General features: G+C 34.0%; 7 protein-coding genes across 7 annotated transcripts; 5 read left to right on the top strand and 2 right to left on the bottom strand.

The window, feature by feature from the left end:
- Positions 1 to 437: 437 nt before the first annotated feature.
- Positions 438 to 1,442, bottom strand: SAPINGB_P005616 (uncharacterized protein; the record flags this gene model as incomplete). Its single annotated transcript, XM_032000330.1, has 1 exon — positions 438 to 1,442. The coding sequence occupies one exon, from the start codon at positions 1,440 to 1,442 to the stop codon at positions 438 to 440; it is 1,005 nt and encodes a 334-aa protein (XP_031856221.1).
- A 621-nt stretch (positions 1,443 to 2,063) lies between these two features.
- Positions 2,064 to 2,396, top strand: SAPINGB_P005615 (uncharacterized protein; the record flags this gene model as incomplete). The annotated part of the gene is made up of 1 exon (XM_032000329.1): positions 2,064 to 2,396. The coding sequence occupies one exon, from the start codon at positions 2,064 to 2,066 to the stop codon at positions 2,394 to 2,396; it is 333 nt and encodes a 110-aa protein (XP_031856220.1).
- Positions 2,397 to 2,899: 503 nt separating this feature from the next.
- SAPINGB_P005614 (uncharacterized protein) lies at positions 2,900 to 4,553 on the top strand (the record flags this gene model as incomplete). Its single annotated transcript, XM_032000328.1, has 2 exons — positions 2,900 to 2,977; positions 3,036 to 4,553. 2 exons carry the CDS (start codon positions 2,900 to 2,902, stop codon positions 4,551 to 4,553), a joined length of 1,596 nt encoding a protein of 531 aa, XP_031856219.1.
- Positions 4,554 to 9,140: 4,587 nt separating this feature from the next.
- On the top strand, positions 9,141 to 10,067 carry SAPINGB_P005613 (uncharacterized protein; the record flags this gene model as incomplete). The annotated part of the gene is made up of 1 exon (XM_032000327.1): positions 9,141 to 10,067. The coding sequence occupies one exon, from the start codon at positions 9,141 to 9,143 to the stop codon at positions 10,065 to 10,067; it is 927 nt and encodes a 308-aa protein (XP_031856218.1).
- Positions 10,068 to 10,214: 147 nt separating this feature from the next.
- On the bottom strand, positions 10,215 to 10,655 carry SAPINGB_P005612 (uncharacterized protein; the record flags this gene model as incomplete). The annotated part of the gene is made up of 1 exon (XM_032000326.1): positions 10,215 to 10,655. The coding sequence occupies one exon, from the start codon at positions 10,653 to 10,655 to the stop codon at positions 10,215 to 10,217; it is 441 nt and encodes a 146-aa protein (XP_031856217.1).
- Positions 10,656 to 11,013: 358 nt separating this feature from the next.
- On the top strand, positions 11,014 to 11,434 carry SAPINGB_P005611 (uncharacterized protein; the record flags this gene model as incomplete). Its single annotated transcript, XM_032000325.1, has 4 exons — positions 11,014 to 11,016; positions 11,132 to 11,223; positions 11,283 to 11,331; positions 11,378 to 11,434. The coding sequence occupies 4 exons, from the start codon at positions 11,014 to 11,016 to the stop codon at positions 11,432 to 11,434; spliced, it is 201 nt and encodes a 66-aa protein (XP_031856216.1).
- Positions 11,435 to 12,237: 803 nt separating this feature from the next.
- SAPINGB_P005610 (uncharacterized protein) lies at positions 12,238 to 18,065 on the top strand (the record flags this gene model as incomplete). The annotated part of the gene is made up of 2 exons (XM_032000324.1): positions 12,238 to 12,596; positions 12,650 to 18,065. The coding sequence occupies 2 exons, from the start codon at positions 12,238 to 12,240 to the stop codon at positions 18,063 to 18,065; spliced, it is 5,775 nt and encodes a 1,924-aa protein (XP_031856215.1).
- Between the last annotated feature and the right edge of the window lie 53 nt (positions 18,066 to 18,118).

The following is an 18,118-nucleotide window of genomic DNA, read 5'->3' as shown; positions in this document are numbered from 1 at the left end:
TGGAAGAAAAAATATTCGATGCTCTAAATTGCGAGCCATGTTTGCCATGAGAGCATGCCGCAGTAGCATCATGATAGGCAAACCATTAAATAAGATTATAATGGAACGAATAGTTAGCAACCTTAGTACTCTTGATAAACCTTGGAATTGTCCTCATGGGCGCCCTACAATGAGACATCTAGTCAGCCTCAGCCAGTTTAACGGGTCTTTTGATGACTACTTAAAAATTTTATAATTATTTCAGTCATAATAGAACAAATTTTTACGGTAGTATTACTTAATTAAGAATACAGAAAAAAGTACATAGCTTGCTTGTGAGGTTAATAAAATAAAAAAATACTCTAATAATTATCTTTAAAATGACCTAGCCAATTTGCGTTTCAAGATACCGGAACTCTTTTTTTCTGAGATTTAATAGTTAAAGAAAACCTTACTATCTAATTATAAAAATATATGGCGAATTTTGCTAAAACATTAAGCACTTCTAAATATTCATCGGTGCCATCCGATAATCGTTTGTCCGCCTCTGAAATTACCCAAGAAAATTTAATTTTTTTAGAAGAACTATAGTTATCATCAAATATTATTCTGTCATGAAGTTGAGCAAGAATCTGGGTTGCACTCCACCCATCCAACATGATTTTTTCAGTTAAATCCAAAACATTTTTGAAAACTTTGGAACCAAAATCTGCTGCAGAGTTATTTGATGGACTTTTAGAAGTACATGAAATAATAATGGAATCAATGACATCATCAGGGATAACACCTGCTATTTCTTGTATCATTTTTACAGTAATTGAAGGCGGTGTGGATTTAGAATCTTCAGCCATAATAACATCTCCATCTTGATCGGCAAGATTAATATCATTTAAAGTTTCATTAGGTATCGGGACAGTCGTAAGTCGTGCAACTGATTGAAGAAAAGTAATGGCTTTGCGTAAATCACCTCCAGAAATTTTGAGCAAAAATTCGAGGACCTTAGGTTCATATTTTAAAGATTCTTTTTGCGCTATAAATTCGAGTCGATAAAGAGCATTAGTTTCATCAAGTGACTTGAAACGAAATTTTGCACAGCGTGAAGCAATAGGATCAATGATACGAGTAACATAATTGCAAATTAGACAAAAGCGCGTGGTATCAGAGTACAACTCCATTGTACGTCTTAATGCGGACTGAGCGTCAGATGTCATAGAGTCGGCTTCATCAAGGATAACAATTTTATATGGTGGACATGGATATTTTTCACGAGCAGTAGCTGAAACCTGAGAAATTGCTATTTTTGCAAAGTTTTTTACTTTTTCTCTTACAATGGAAATTCCGCGTTCGTCAGATGCATTAAGCTCAAGAACGCGTGTTTTCATAAGATCAGGACCAAAAAGGTCTTTTGCAAGCGCAAGTATAGTAGAGGTTTTTCCGGTTCCAGGGGGGCCGTAAAATAACATATGAGGAAGCTAAAACGTATCAAGTTAACCAAACTAAAACTATTAAACATCGAATAATTTATCTTACATTCTTAGAATGCAAAGTCTTCTTAATTACAGAAACCACATGCTCTTGAGCTGTTATCTGATTTAATCCTTTTGGACGACTAAAAAAATTAGTAATTGTGTTGATCTATGTATTTTATATATGTTATCTTACTATTTTTCAACCCAAGGAACATTTTTTTGTTCGAAGTTATTGCTTTTTTTAAAAGTAGAGTCAGTACGATTCTTGAAATCAAAAAATGACATATTTATATTGAAAAGGAAAACAAAATTAATGTTTATTGCCAAGTTGTAATAAATAATAGGTAGAGAAGCACAGAGGTAAAGGTAAACTTGATTGCCCATAAACGTTAAAAATTGTTGATTTAATTTGTTTACTTTTGTTTAAATCAAGCTTTTACTTCCGGGTAACTATTATTGCAATTTCAAAAAGAAAAAAATAAAATAAAAATATATACCTGCTACCCCATTTTTTACTACACTTCTTCCATAAGTTATAAATCAAGAACAACTATTTTTTTGATTGCTTGGACTACTTTTCTTAACAACTACTTTTTCCTTGTTTATATTTTAAAAATGTCGGGAATTACATCTATTTTTGGTTCTTCAGGGTCTAATAAGACAGAGTCCCCCCTTTCAACTTCAACTTCTTCGCAGTCTAGCACAGAAATCAAACGTCAAATCCAGGAAAAGATTCAGCAAGAGTTGGCCATTGCTAATGCCACAGAGTTAGTTAACAAGATTACCGAAAACTGCTATACAATCTGTGTTCCCAAGCCAGGATCGTCCCTCAGTTCTACTGAACAAACTTGCACAAAGCAATGCATGGAAAAATACATGCAAGCCTGGAATACTGTTTCACGAGCTTACATTTCTCGCATTCAACAGGCTTCTGCTCAAGGTCTCTAAATATAATCTTTGAAAAAAAATTAACGGTTTCGGGGAAAATTCCTCCTAAAATTTGTATATATATTTATAAATAATTTCATCATCTGTATTAGAAAATATGATTTTAAAAACTGAGATTCAAAAAATAAATTTAGCGAAAAGGATTCAATGTATTGATCAATATATATTGATAAACTTAATAGTTTATTCCTATTTTAGATGCTTGACTCTTTTTACATTTCTGGCTTTCAAAGGTTTTAAGGTTCTAAGAAGTAAGTAGTTAGGAAAGTTAAATACTAAAGTTATTTTATTGACAAAAAAAATACACTGCACGTTAATTTTTTTTTTATTAATTTATACTAAATACAAATTGTATTAAAAATTAGAACCAAAGAAAAAAGTAATTAGTTTGGCATATCAATAACCTTCAATTTGTCAGAAATATTAATTGATTCAATTATTCAATAGATTATAAATAGATGAAATTAAATTATTAAGAATAGTTGAAGTTGAAAGTTGGAACCATGGAAATATCGACTTATAGAATAGAACAGGTTGCTCATACTCCCTATAGCTTTCGTGGGTTTTTTTATGGATTTATTGTAAGTATTGATTACTATTTATTATTTGTTCAGAATTGGGACACTAAATTTTTAACAGATCGGTCAAATATCTGTGCTTATAATAATTGCAGTATTTGTACGATTTTTTTTATTTTCGGCTGCTCAGCCACCAAAAAAGCGAGTGATTAAAAATCAACCAACAGCACCGGTACTTGGTGTTCAATTTTCATCCCATATCGCAAATTCTTCTCCTATTTCGTCAGAAAATACCAAGGCGACATCATCTTCTCAGTTTCCAACTTTACTTTTTAGTCGACTTAACTTACCAGTCTCTACATCCAAAAATTTGACAAGCAATGGCAAAAATCAAAACGAAGAAATACGAAATGACCCATCTGCACAAATTTCAAAGCTAATTTCTTCAGTTATGAGAGATGAAAGCAAGCGAACTCCGGAATCTCTTGATTGGTTCAATGTATTACTAGCACAGATAATTAACAAATATCGCAATGATGCTCGCGATAAAGGGAGACTTGTAACTTGGCTAAATTCAGTACTTAATGGAGAACGCAAACCGGATGTATTGGACGATATTAAGATAACAGAGATCAATATTGGTGAAGATTTTCCAATTTTCAGTAATTGCAAAATTCATCGCCGTGATAATCAAGGCAATTCAACTACAAATTCATCTTCTGGGTCAATAAATAATCCCGCAACTTCACATTTAGCGTCAAATTCATCAAAAACAACTTGTTCCAACGGAAACACAAGTTTAGGTGATAAACCTTTTAAGGACAATTTACATCAGGATTCAGATCCGTTAAAAGGGTATAAAGATGCCGGAGACTTTGTTGCAGAAATGGATGTTGACCTTTCTGACACTATTACACTCGGAATTGAAACCCGTTTAATGTTAAGTCAACCGCGATGGTTTAACACTGTGATGCCGGTGTCTTTGACTGTCAGCATCGTACGATTTTCAGCTCGTATGATTGTTCGTATTTCTCGGGCCAGCAACCTAGAATCTAACGAACGTAATTCTCAAAAGGACATGTCTGAAAATTTTCAAGAACAAAAGAATACAAAGCTAGTTTTATGTATATCTTTTAATCCAGATTTTACTTTAGAAGTTGCTGTGAGGTCATTATTAGGTGCTCGATCTAGGTTGCAAGATATGCCACGAATCGGTCATATAATCGAAGGCCTTCTTCTCAAATGGTTTACTGATCATTTTGTAGACCCAAACCACCGTGAAATTGTTTTGTTCAGATACAACACTGAAGAAGTTCGTACTTCTGAATCGGACCACTATGAGAACAATATTTCTGCTACTGATCTATTATCAGAAAATGCCGATGTTCCAGAGGTTCCAGATAATATGGATATTCCTAATGGACCTCGAGGAACTAATTATACTAATAGTTCAAGAGACGAATCACTTTCACCATCTGGGATTAACGAGAATACTAATTTATCTACTAAGAATCCCGGTATTAGTAACGACAGAGTTCATATTGAAAAAATTGATGAACAAGAAACATCTGAACCGAAGTTTCCGTTACAGGTTCTTTTAGGAAGTGATGGAAATAATCTTCAAGAAACAGGGTTATGAAGACATAATTTTAATTTAAATTGTTTAATTAACTTAAAAATGATTCACTTTTCTAATAATACAAGCAATTTATCTGATTTGTGGATACATACTAAATTTGGTAGTTGGGTGGAAATCTGGTGGTATTTTATAAACAGCTACATTTCCAGACTCATCAAGCATGCACCCATCGGTTGAAAATAATATATAAGGATAATTTTGATGAATATCCAAACTTTGATCTCTGGCAATTCCTAGCTCGTCATCTGCAACCCATATACATGGTGTACGGTCATATAATGCGGGGTGACTAAAGTGAATCGAGTTAATATAATGGTATTTAACAGAGGTATTTACTGGCTCATTATTCATATTAAGGAATTTTTGTTGTATTTGGCCATAGTTATTTATAGAATTTTCCTGATGCGGGATTCCTTCCTTATTATCTTCTTTAAAAGTAAAACTGTTTCTATTACTTCTATTTTTTTTATAGCAATCATGACAATAATATGAACTAATTTGATAATTCTTATCTGGAATTTGATAAATATCTAGTCCAACATTATTACCGGTTGAAAAGCTGCGATTTCGAGATAAATTTACTGGAGATAAGCTACCAAAGGATTTACTGTGTTTTGTTAGTAAAATTCTGCTAGCAGCCGAGTGTATAGAATCTGATGTTGCCTGAATAATATTTTTAGAAGAACCAACAGTATTGATATTTTCAGAAGGTATTTTTGAAGAAGAGGTATTATTTGAGGGAGGATATGTTTCTGAACTTGTTGATGTTTGATTGGTTTGGTAAGAAATTATTTCATCCGGAACATCATAAGATGAAATTGGCATAAATTTAATAATGGGGATGAATACTGATCTTAAACGATAATGTAAAATAGATGTTGCAAATATAGCTGCAATAAGAACCCCAACACAAGTTAAATGTAAATGTTGATTTTGACTGCGAGTTGAAAGAAAAAGTCCAACCAAACAACCTTCAAGGCAATAGATTCCAATAGTTAGTTGAAAAATGGCCTTTGGGAAATGCAATCCTCCAGAATCAGAAATGGGATCTAATTTTTTTTTTTAAAGTCAGTATACTAAATAAAACAAAATAGAGAACCTAATGTTGATCATTAATATCTTACTATTGCAATACAGAATTCGATATTTAAAGGCGAGATAAAGCAAACCAAAAGTTATCATAGAAAATAATGTTATGAGAGGTGCAATTATAGAGTACACAATACCTATTATTGCTAAACATGTTATATTGGGATATATTGAACCAAGTTGAAGTGCTCCAATATTTGATAATGTAGTAAATTTTTGATGTGGCGTTTTGTCAATAAAAGGACGCAAAGTATATACTCTAATAAGTCGGCCAGTTTGCAAAAATATATCACCAGAAAGAGATAGACCTTGGAGAAAAATATATGAGTAAAAAAAATTAGCTGCTTTTGGAAGGTTTGAGGCCAATAGCGAAAGTGCTGAAAATGGAGAAAAAAAAACGTGGGCAACAACTGCAGTCATTCCGCGAGATAAAGATATAACTAAAAAAACTTGTATAAAAATAAAAACAAAGAGATATTTTTGAACATCAAGATCAACTTCGGTATAGGAAACAAAACCTTTAACACGGGCCAAGTAACGAAATACCATAGGGGCTATTCGCATAAGCCAACTAACAACTATTGAAGGAAGAATAGCTGAAATCATTATTCTGAACCGAGCGGGAATGTTGTCTATCCAAAGAAAACCTTGAAAAAGTTCCGGTAGATAGTCGAGTTGACTCAAAATTGCAATAATAGCTACAGGAAATGTCCAACCAAGAATGATGAGAACATTGAGAATCGTAGCTAAAATTCTTCTAACAAAGCATTGAAGCCAAGATAAATCCAAGTTATCCCAATTAATATCATTAGGGTCTATTTCAATAAAACTTTGATCAGATAGCTGCGGATTTTCAAACACAATAGATTGACATACTAAATGTGCATATACCTGATGACGAAATTGAACAAAACAAGAATTAATTGCTTTAAAACAATCTTGAGACTCTTGCATTACTTTTATTTGAGCGTTAATTCGATTTAGCTCTATTTTATACCAAGACAACAAATCAATCTGAAGACCACAAAACGGGAATTTAATTGGATATCCTAAAATTTGAAATGATGGCAACCGCACTTTAGGTATTTCACTTTCTTTGATATATTTGGTCCATTTTTTACCAGCGACAAATGCATATTTCTCAGTAGGTTTAAAAAAAGAAGTATCCAAAAGCTCTGTGTTTGAAGAGGACTCATGAGTCACTCTTCCATTTTTTTCCAAATGTGAAGACTTGGAATGTTTGGAATTATAAAGTACTCGGGAACTAAACGAATTTTTAGCAGATAACCTGTTCACCTTATTTGCCTTCCACACAATATAATTCTCCAAGCATTCCAGCTTTTGAGCCAAAATTGCACGTTCTTTAACGAGCTTCACTAGGGGAGAGTAGTCTCGATTAATCGAAACACTTTCTATGCATCCAGGAAAAATATTAAACAGCTCCTTAATTTTTATTTCAGATAAATATTTTGACGGGATAGATCGAAGCAAAATCGTTTTTGATGAAGGTTTTTGATGGTGGATTGATGAAGACAAAATGCAGTGTCGTATTTTAATATATTCATTTAACTCAAAATACATGAGCCAACAAATAAATGAAATTAAGACAAGTGCACATGCTATATGCGCTGTGCGTCTAATAGAATGCTTTGGTGAAATATTTGTCCAAGAAAAGTTGTCAATCGTAGAAGAGTCGTAATCTGAATAACCATAACGCTCACCACTTATCCAATTAATAACACAAAGAAAAGGCAAAGTCACACTTGTTGTACACGCAAACAAAAAAAATAAAAAATAAAGAAAGCGCAAAAAAAAGTATTCATCTAAGGTGCAATGAGTCTTGATACTATCCAAAGAGATCGACAAAAGAGGTGCAACCCAGCCAAATACTGATGATGAAGGACTAGGTATCAAGGACCCAGATTTTCTAGTAGAGATAAGGAGTGATTTTGGTTCATAAATGTGTGGAAGATAATGACGAAAACAGAGAAACAATGTCATTTGAATGAGGAATATTCCTAGAGAAATAGAGAGGGAAGAGAAAAAAGCTGAAAATGTCATCCCTTGAGAACCGTCAGCACTTCCGACACCAAACGATCGCTGAGTCATTATTTGACAATTTTTGATTATTCTTAGTTTTAGTTTTAGTTTTATTTTTAGCAAAGGTGTGTTATGTGTACAAAAGAATTGGCAAAAAATAGTACTAAGACTATGGTGCGATTGCCAACATTTTCCAGGTGACACTCCTTTTTGTCTTCGTTAATGATGGATATGATAAAGTTATTTTTATTATGATTTCTTTTTAGGTTGTGACTCTCTTTTTTTTTTCTTGATCATGATCACCTGTAAATATGAGCTAAGCTTAGAAACAATTTCCTAAGAGTACCACTATTAAATTCTTAATTAAGGACAAAGAAAAATCTATATATACTACATAATTATGTTACTTTTGAAGTTATATTTAGTTGAGATAATAATTCTTTGTAAGCTTAACAAGCGATTATTGAAAAGGTTGCAGTGTTTAGTGTTTAGTGTTTAGAGCCATGTAATTTTAGCCTCAGTTAACCCAGCCATTTATCATATTGAAAGCCTAGAAAACAAGCTTTGAAAAATCCCAAAATTTCAATTAAAGTTGTTTTCAACAATATGTTTTTGCTAATAAATATTGCGAAGGATAGATATATATCTATATATGGAAAATTTATCGAAACGATCATCTTTCAGCCGTATATTACGAGCGGCTTCACAAAACTGAGAAATAGATTGACCTAATTCGGTGCCGTTTGGGCCACCCAGTCAGTCCAGTCAGTCCAGCCAGTCCAGCCAGCCCAACCTCAACCCCCCAGAGCAATCCTTCACTAACTAAATTAGGATACCTCATAATTATGACCTTATGGTAGGGCATGAGGCTTTCTTTACCTTGCAACTGGGTTTCTTTTTCGCTTATCATATGCGACCTTATGATATCATTAATATGAAAAAAATTATTAATAGTAATCTCTATTAAAACCCTTGTAGGTTTCATGTAAATTGAAATTTCCACATGTTTTTTTTTATTTTTTTTTTATCACATTCTGCATGTTTTTCTCAATTATATAAAGTACTCAATTGCTCATCACAGACTTTTTTACTATTTTTTTTTATATACACTCCTATCATTTCTTCCTAGTCAATTATTAATTACACAATTATCCATATCTTGTTTCTAATCAAATAAACATGCTTCTTTTATATTTTCTATCAAGATCTATTCCCTTTGCTTGTTTAATATCTACTGTATACGGACAAACGTTCACGGATTGTAATCCATTAATTGCTAAATGTGATCCTGATCCCGCTCTGGGGACTCGTTTTGATTGGGATTTTTCTTCTCAGGGCGCATCTGATAAGTTTAATGTCATAAGCTCAGCGGGGAAAATAGCGTATGACCATAATGGAATAAATTTTATCATTGAAAAAAGTGGAGACTCGCCAACAATCGCCTCTAACTTTTATATCATGTTCGGCCATGTTGAAATAGTTGCTAAAGCTGCCCCAGGGGTCGGAATAGTTTCATCAAGCGTACTGATATCGGATAACCTAGACGAACTTGATTGGGAATGGCTAGGAAAAGATATCAATGAAGTTCAGACTAATTATTTCAGTAAAGGTGATGATTCAACTTTTAATAGAGGAGGCATCAGCCAAGTTTCTGATACACAAAACCAATGGCACACTTACTCAATTGACTGGACAGCTTCGAGTACTACATGGTCAGTGGATGGCCAAGTTGTTCGCACTCTAGATAATCCAAATACTGGCTATTATCCACAAACTCCTATGCAAATAAAAATAGGGCCGTGGTCTGCAGGCGATCCAAGTAATAGAGAAGGAACTATTGAATGGGCAGGAGGAGAGACTGATTACTCGCAAGGTCCATTTACTTTTTCTGTCAAATCAATCTCGGTACAAGACTACTCCACTGGTACAGCATATTCTTATTCTGATCACTCGGGTTCTTGGTCTTCTATTCAGGCAGCCAATGGTGTGATCCGGACACAATCGGAGGACTCTACAAATGAAGAAGTATATGCTCAACAAGTGGAACAAAACGAAGCGAAAACTGAGGCTTCAACCCAACTAACGCCTGTTGTTTATGTTTATACAACAATCATCCAAGCAGCCACTCAAACATCACAAACAACTTCAAGTGCTATTGCAACAAGTTCGAGCGGTCACTCTTCATATGATAATGGCCAATATCACCCAAATCCAAAGTACGATGACGGTTCTTACAAACCAGATCTATACATGGTGAAAAAATCATATGTGAGTACAAATAGCTCTCAATCAAGTGTTGTTGAACAATCAAACTCAGGCACGACTCTACCAATGAGTAAGGAATTGTTTTTAGTATTATTAGCTCTTTTAATTGCTATCATTTAAATGGTCTCAACAACTTGAATCATATTGGGAAATCACCAATTACATTCATATTCAATAATGAATAATGAATAATGAATAAAGATAAACATATTCACAAAGCACATAGTAATTCGTATATATTAGGCACATGAACAAATAGACTTTAATTTACTTTGACTGACTTTTTCTTTTCCAAGGTGGTATATACAAGCTCTTTTTATTAACTTCTTTTTCAGTAGATTGTGATATACAAAGCCCTTCCATAAGTTTATCTATATTTTCTGTGCGTAGCTGTTTGGTATTATTCCTCTCCAAAGTTTCATTGGTATTTTCATGCTTGTCTTTTAGCTTGGTTTCAGAAGATTTACTTCCTAAAGCAGGAAATTCCTCCAAGTTCTTTACAGTAATTTTTCCAGATTTTATTGGCTCAGAAGTTCCTTGAAATCGTTTAGCTCGGGGTACATAACGTTGAACTTCTTCGGGAGGCGTATACCCTGGTCGAATCTTATAAGTTTTGCGAACAGAACCATCAGCCCTAATAGAGCCACCTACCATACGCTGGTTTTCATATTTCTCACATTTATCAGGTACTGGTTTTTCCTTGTTCATTATAAGCTTGCAAGTATGTTATAGAATATTTTTTAAGTATGAACTTAAAGCTAAACTGATGCAATTAGCTTTGAATGTTTTATGTTTAGAAAAAAAAATTGTCGACAAAAGAAGGTAAGATTTATTACAGATAAATCACGTGATAAATTCATGATAGGATTGAGCCAATCATGGATTGGAGAAAGAAGCTTGAGTGATTACTATTAGCGTGTTGGACATGTCTCCAGCCAACCTTCAAAAATTTTACTTGCCCCATAATAACGCTTGATTTTTTTTATTCTACTCCCATCCCCTTCTTTCTTTTAACCACAGAACTTTTTGGACTGTATCTTATAAAATTATACAAAAAACATTCACAATGGTAAGTATAATACCAGTGCCAATTAACATTTTCTATTTTTATTGATTCCCATTTATTGAAGTTCAAACATTTCAATTTTTTTCTTTGTCATTGACTAACATTCTTAATATCATAGGCTAACTTCGGCACCCTCGTTTACAACACCTTTTTCAGACGCAACTCTATCTTTGTCGGCACTGTTTTCGGTGCTGCATTCTTTTTCGATGTGTATGCTTTTTTTTTAAAAAAATTTTGTTTATTGATTAACTTTGTTTTTTTTTGTATAGTGGCTACAGCAAAGCTGTCGATGCTTACTTTGACAAGATCAATGCTGGCGTAAGTTTTTAAATATGTTGAGCTATACGGAAACTAACAATATTAGAAACAATGGAAGGACATTAGACATAAGTATGTCGAGGAGGAGGGCGACGATGAGTAAATAAATTCAATTACTATTTTTCAAACTACCCTCCCTGCCTACACAAATCAATAATGAAATACACTATTTTTATTTTTTTTTATTTTTTTTTATTTTTTTTTATCTTTTTTTATCTTTTATTTCTGTCAGGTTAAATTTTAAACGGGCAGATACCATTATTTGTTTTTTTACAAGTTGTAGCCTGTGTGGAATAATATTGTAAGTGTTAGTGTCACATTACACTTATTGAAGATATCCTTGTAGGAAAGTCAGGAAATTCAAAAATTTTCACTGCTTTTGGGGTTGTAATGTTAGTCGCAATTAGACAACAATCTTTTGTAACCATACAAACTTCAATTGGTGATCAAAGTTAAATTTTCGTTTTGGTAATTAACATACTATATAGGTAATAGGTAATTTAGTAAGTGGTCGACCTCTCTATTCTTTAAAATTAATGACTGATAGTTTAAGTCTTGTTAAGGCCAATGAACCAAATAATTGTTTCTGTAAATACAGTGTGAATTTATCTTTAAAATAATCAAAAATTTCATGAGTGTTTCTGCAGATTTTCAATTTTAGAGTCTACAATTTAGAGTTAAAATAATTTAGTTAAAATAACTATGATTAGGATGAGTGTCACGATAGCGACTGACTACAATGATTTTTTTTGCCACAAATATAAAAGCCGGGTAACCATAGACAATATTTATTAAAACTACCTGTCATAATTCATCTGTGAGATACAACATAGCTTTTTTACACACTTATCTACTTGTTTATGTGCTTAGAATAGTTTAATTATTTCCTCCCAAGATATTGAAATCATGGACCCAAATTTAATAAACAATCTTCGCAGATATTTTGTGGAGTGTCCAAAAAAAAATGACTTTCGTCTTACTAAAGAGGTCAGAAAAGATATTCGGCGTGCCTTATTTGAAGCAGCATCATGTAACGGAAAATATATCGATCGATTTTTCCCTGATATTGGCAACCTGGAATTAGATTCACAATCGCAAAAATCCTATCCTTCTTCATTAGCTAATCTTCGAATGTCTTTATCGCAACCATGTACAAAAGGTTCTTTTGATTGGATTATTAAAAATGATATAAAAGTTGACCCTTCTCATCCTGGTCGTCCTTGCGTTCGAAAATTTACTAAAGGCGAGCCAACATATCGATGCTTGTAAGTATTAGAGGTTTAAGTAAAGCGGTATGTTTGTTTCTAACATACTTTAGAACGTGCGGTTTAGATGATACGTGCATTCTTTGTTCATACTGTTACAATCCTGAGGATCACCAAGGTCATCAGGTCATCATTAACATTAGTGCCAGAGACAGCGGTGGTGTTTGTGACTGTGGAGATCCAGAAGCCTGGGTGAACCATTTTTCTTGCAAGCACCATGAAATGAAAAATTTTTCTAACAATCCAATTTCTGAGGATTTAGAAACTTCGCTCCTTGCTACTATTGAGACAGCATTAGATTATGTCATTGATGTCTTGTCTAATTCCGATATTACTACTCAAGTATTTAAGTCTGAAACACAAGTCATGGAGCATAGTCGTATATCGGAATTGAGCACTGAAGTTTACGGTGTTCAAGATAAGCCCCAATATGACAAGTTTGTTCTTAATCTTTGGAATGACCAACGTCATTCTTTTAAAGACGTGATTAATATGCTCAATATTCATTTAAACAAACCTAAACACTTTGGTAAAATGATTGCCACACAAGTCGATGCCTATGGTCGAGGTAAAATAGATGTTTCTACAAATCTTGGCGAACTACTTCGTCTTAAAAGTGCAATGGAGTCAACACGTCTTGTTTTCACTATTCGTTCTGCAAAAGACGATTTTAGAGAGGATATGTGCGACGCTATAATTTATTGGCTAGAAGATATATCAAAAATATCCATCGAAAATAACTACTTTATTGTCAGAGAACTTATTTCGAAGGCATTATGTTCTCCATGGAACGTTGGCAATGCGATCTTTCGTAATGAAAGAGACTCTTGTGATACAGACTTAATTCCAAAAGTCAGCACCTCCTTAAACGGTGCATCTATTCCTGAACTAGGCTCATATCCTCCTCAATTTCCTCCCTTGTCAGATATTCAAAAATCCCCACCTGTGATCGGAAAATCAGAGTCAGTTCCAGAGTATTGGTTAGATGATGGTCCCGACCCGCCTAGTTTTTCACGTAACGGGATTAGTGCTCGCGTTCAGTATCTTATTTATTTTGATATTCGACTTTGGAAAAGCTTGCGAGTAACATTAAATGATTTATACATTTCTGTTTTGATATCTCATCCAGAGTATAAAAACATACTTGGTCATTGTTATGCCCAGTTGTATCTGCAAGTTGTTGAGCATTATATTCTTGTTGACAGAGAACCTGAAGTTTCAATTTTTAGTAGTTTGTCGACTCAACTTTTTACCTCGCCTAAAATTGCAACCAGCATTTGTCAGTACAATTATTTTTCAAAATTTATGGCTGGACTTTATACCCTTTTCACTCAGTTTAGAGTTGGTCCAGTGACTAGTATTAATACCAAGGTGAAGGAATTCGATATAGCTACTCCAGTAAAAAATCGTCGATTTACTCAATTATTTCACGATTTTGAGTATATACTTAAAAGAAATACAAACAAATCATTAGTGACTGGTAACAAGAATCGCATTAACCAACTTTGTGATTTTTTGATTTTGTTTCAAGGGATTTTACCCATGGTTAGAGAGAAGGATAGTCATGTTGAATATGAACCGGATTTGTGGATTTCTTATTTCAGTTGTTTACCTTCAGTTTTGCAACTCGCTAAATCTATTGCAGTCGGTGTTTCTGAATCTACTGATGACGAAATTGATTTAATTGAAACACAAGCTATATCTACTATTGCTTCCGCGATTTATAATTGGTCACTTGGTTCATCGCATATTTCCAACACAGAAATTGCATCAACTCCGTTTTTTCAGGACACCATATTTGATTTGGGCATTTACAAAGCAATTATTCGAGACGTTCCTATTAGAATTGAAAATGATGCAACCAGTCTACACCATCCATTGCATTCATTCTTATCTTGGATAATTCAACATGGCGTTTGGAAAAGTCCCGAATCTATAAAAGAAAGCTTATTAAAGGTAATTTCTAAAACATCACAATATTCTGAAAAAGAACATCTTTCCATTCTTTTTGATTTTCCTATGAGAACTGTTGTTCTTTTGTCTCAAATCCGCATAGGGCTTTGGGTAAGAAACGGTATCAGTGTGCGAAATCAAATGACTTTTTATCGTGATATGACTCTTCGTGATTACTCTTTTAATCGTGATATTTTCATGCTTCAAACAGCTCTTGTCACTATGGACCCACAAGTTGCTTTTCTTCAACTTCTTGATCGATGGGGTTTTTTGGGTTTAAGCATAAATTCAGCTTTTGATGAAGAACAGAAGTTATATATGGTAGAGGCGTTAATTCATCACTTGATTGCTCTTCTTGTTGAACGCCATCAACTTATTCCTCCAGGTGATTGGCATCCAGCTAATAATTTGCTTAGTTCACAAGAGCCTCATCCTTCTAAAGAAACTCACTATACTCAAGAGTTTGAAAAAAGATACATTTTCCAAGAAATCATTCAATGTTTAGGTTTTGGTCCTCTTTCTTTTAGCGATATTGCTAATATTATTCCTGATTATCTTATCATAAATGAAATGTTTGAGCCTATGCTTTTAGAGCTTTGCACCTTCAAGCCTCCAATCGGTATTCGAGACACTGGAAAGTATGAATTGAAATCTCAATACTTTAAGTATTTTGATACTCGCTATCTTCACTTTGCATCTTCAAAAATCTACGATGCTGAAAATATAATCAAGGCTCAAATTCACAAGCAAACAAAAAAGCCACTGGAATCCATTGTTATCGAGCCCTATCTTGATTCGGTAACATCCGGAGCTTTTCAAAACATAGGTGGATTTACTAGAACTCCGGCTTTTGCTAGTTTTGTCTTTAATATATTGACAATGGCCATTGGTATCACTTTAGACACTGATAAAGGGGTTGATAGCATTCTTGGTCTTATTTTGCATCTCTGTCATGCTGCAGCACTTGATGATTTGGAAAGAAAGACTCCCGGACTATCTTTTGTTTCTGTTTTATGTCAAAATTACGAAATGTCTGTACCAAACAATTGGAACTTTCCCCCAGAGATGAGTAAATTCGCTAATCCTGCTGCATTATTATTTTATTTATCTTTTCAAAGTAATTTTGCACATTTTAAGCCCCGTATTTTGAGAATATTTGAGATTCTTAAAACTAAGGATGGTAATCTTGTCGACAGTGTACTAAGCCCTATTTTTTCAGACTCATATCTTTATGATACAACTGATAAAGATTCAGTCGCAGAGAAGCCATCTAAAAGTGATCTTCAAAAAATTGCTAAGCGGAAAAAAAAGAAAGCTCTTGAAAAAATTCAGAAACAGCAACAAAGATTTGCTAAACAGTTAATGAAGGCAAGCATGGAAGAAGTAGCAGATGATGATAAGGATATGACTGATGAAGATGCTGAGACAGAAGAATGGCATTTTTCTGGAAGCCAATGCATTCTATGTCATATTCCTTGTGATGAAAAAAAGATTTTCGGCATTGTTGCACATTCTCAAATTTCAAATGCCTATCGAACTGTTCCCTTTCAGAACCCAGATTGGGTTATGGAAGCATATGGAATGGAGCAAGATCTTTGTGTTGAAGAATCTGAATCTAAAGAAGATGTGATTTATCACCGTAACGATACATGGAATGAATACCGTGAAAAGTTTTCCGAGAAAAATGTTATTGGACCTGGTTTTCCTAAAGGAAACAACTATTTCAGACCAGTCATTTCCAGTTGCTGTCATGCAATGCACTTGGATTGCTATACTTCTTATCTTAAGAGTGCTTCCAATAGGCCAAATGAGTTAACAAGAAACAATCCAGACAATCCTAGAATGGGTGAAATTTTATGTCCGCTATGTCGCTCATTAAATAATACATTTATACCTATTCTTTGGAAATCTACAAATAGGGACTCATCTGCGGAGTTAAAACAAACATTCAGCTTTTCTGAATTTGTTGAAAAAGCATTTTCACAAGAGGTTCTCAACTATGCACAAAATCCCCAAAAGCATAGCTCCAGCTTGTTCAAGCAATGTGTGGATTCTGCATCCCCCATATATGCCCCTGTTTTGGGTTTAGATGGCTCTCCATTTTCTCCTCTTAGAAACTCCAATCTTTTAAAGGAGCTTGATCTTTCTATTCTGGCTGTTGACCGAACAATTATTAGAGAATGGGGGCTTGTATTTCAAGGAGGAACGCTTCATACTGACACAATTTCTCTTGACATGCTTTTCAAATGTCTTGCTGGGACAATAACTGACATCGAGTTATCTCTTCGTGGTCTCAAAACATCTGCAATTTTTTTAGAGCAATTGACACCATTGACTGTGACCCTACTTCAAGTGTTGATTGAATTCACTGCTCTTTCTGTTTGCTATAGTGTAACAGATGTTTTCAAAAATACAGGCAATAGCGTTTCTTCGGAAATGTCAGTGTTTGTGCCTTTTCAATCTTCAGGAGACCTCACTCCTTTTGAGGAGTTGGTCACCTGTTTATTTTATTATTCTCCAGCATTTGATCTTGATAAAGTTCATTTTATCAAAGGATACTTATTGAAAGTTCTTGTCAATTCATTAACTGTCCTGATTGGAGAGCTTTGTGATGGTGCTTTATGGACAAAGCATAAGGCTTTTGCTTCAATTCCAATATTTGAAAAGGTTGATGAGGAAACAATACAAAGCCTTAGTCAAATAGTTCTTGAAATAAGAAAGACTATTCGATCCAAGTCTGTGAATGTTCCACTAAGTAATGCACCCGCTATTGGTCACATTCTTTATACCATGTTGATTAAATCGGTGACTCCTTTTTTGCGCAAGACAGCAATCTTCATTCATGCTCGATGCACAAAGGGGTTCAATACAAGCAAATATAAGTTTTCAGATTCCGAAACAGAAGCAGATAGACTTTGTCAATTGCTCAAGGTACCTACTATTAGTAGTCTCATTAAAGAGATTTCACATGGCGTTCCTGGGACTTTTCAACTGGCCTCAAAGTTTATTCGAGATCATGTTGAAAGTTCCACATCACCCAAAATTGACTACCCCGCTATCCAAAAACTCATTAGTTTACCACATCGTCTTGATCAATTTTTCACAAATCAAGACCTTTGGATGAAAAATACAGAGAGTGTTGAATATTTTTCGGAGCCAGCTGTTTGTCTTTTTTGTTGTCAAACGGTTAACCTTCAGTCCCCTACTGATATATCGGGTCGTGGACCGTGCAACAATCATTGCTCTTCCTGTGGAAAATCCATTGGCATGTTTATTTTGCCTAAACGCAGTTCACTTTTGTTTTTAACAAGAACTCAAGGTTCTTTTTATTGTGCTCCATATTTGGATGTTCATGGAGAGGAAGCGGAGAATTACAAGAGGCAAAGACCCCAATATCTCAGTCAAATGCGATACAATCATATTCAACGTGTATTTTGGTTACAACACGGTATTCCTGATTATATTTCAAGAATGTTATATTCGAATATTGATGTTGGTGGTTGGGAAACCCTTTAAAAAAAAAGGCAAAACTTTTATTCAAAACCCATAATAGCAATAGCAATAGTAAA

The sequence above is a fragment of the Magnusiomyces paraingens genome (genome assembly GCF_902498895.1).
Source record: "Magnusiomyces paraingens strain CBS 517.90 genome assembly, contig: contig4, whole genome shotgun sequence".
Classification (NCBI taxonomy): domain Eukaryota; kingdom Fungi; phylum Ascomycota; class Dipodascomycetes; order Dipodascales; family Dipodascaceae; genus Magnusiomyces; species Magnusiomyces paraingens.
The sequence above is the reverse complement of the archived record's forward strand: the minus strand, read 5'-3'. Positions and strand labels throughout refer to the sequence as shown.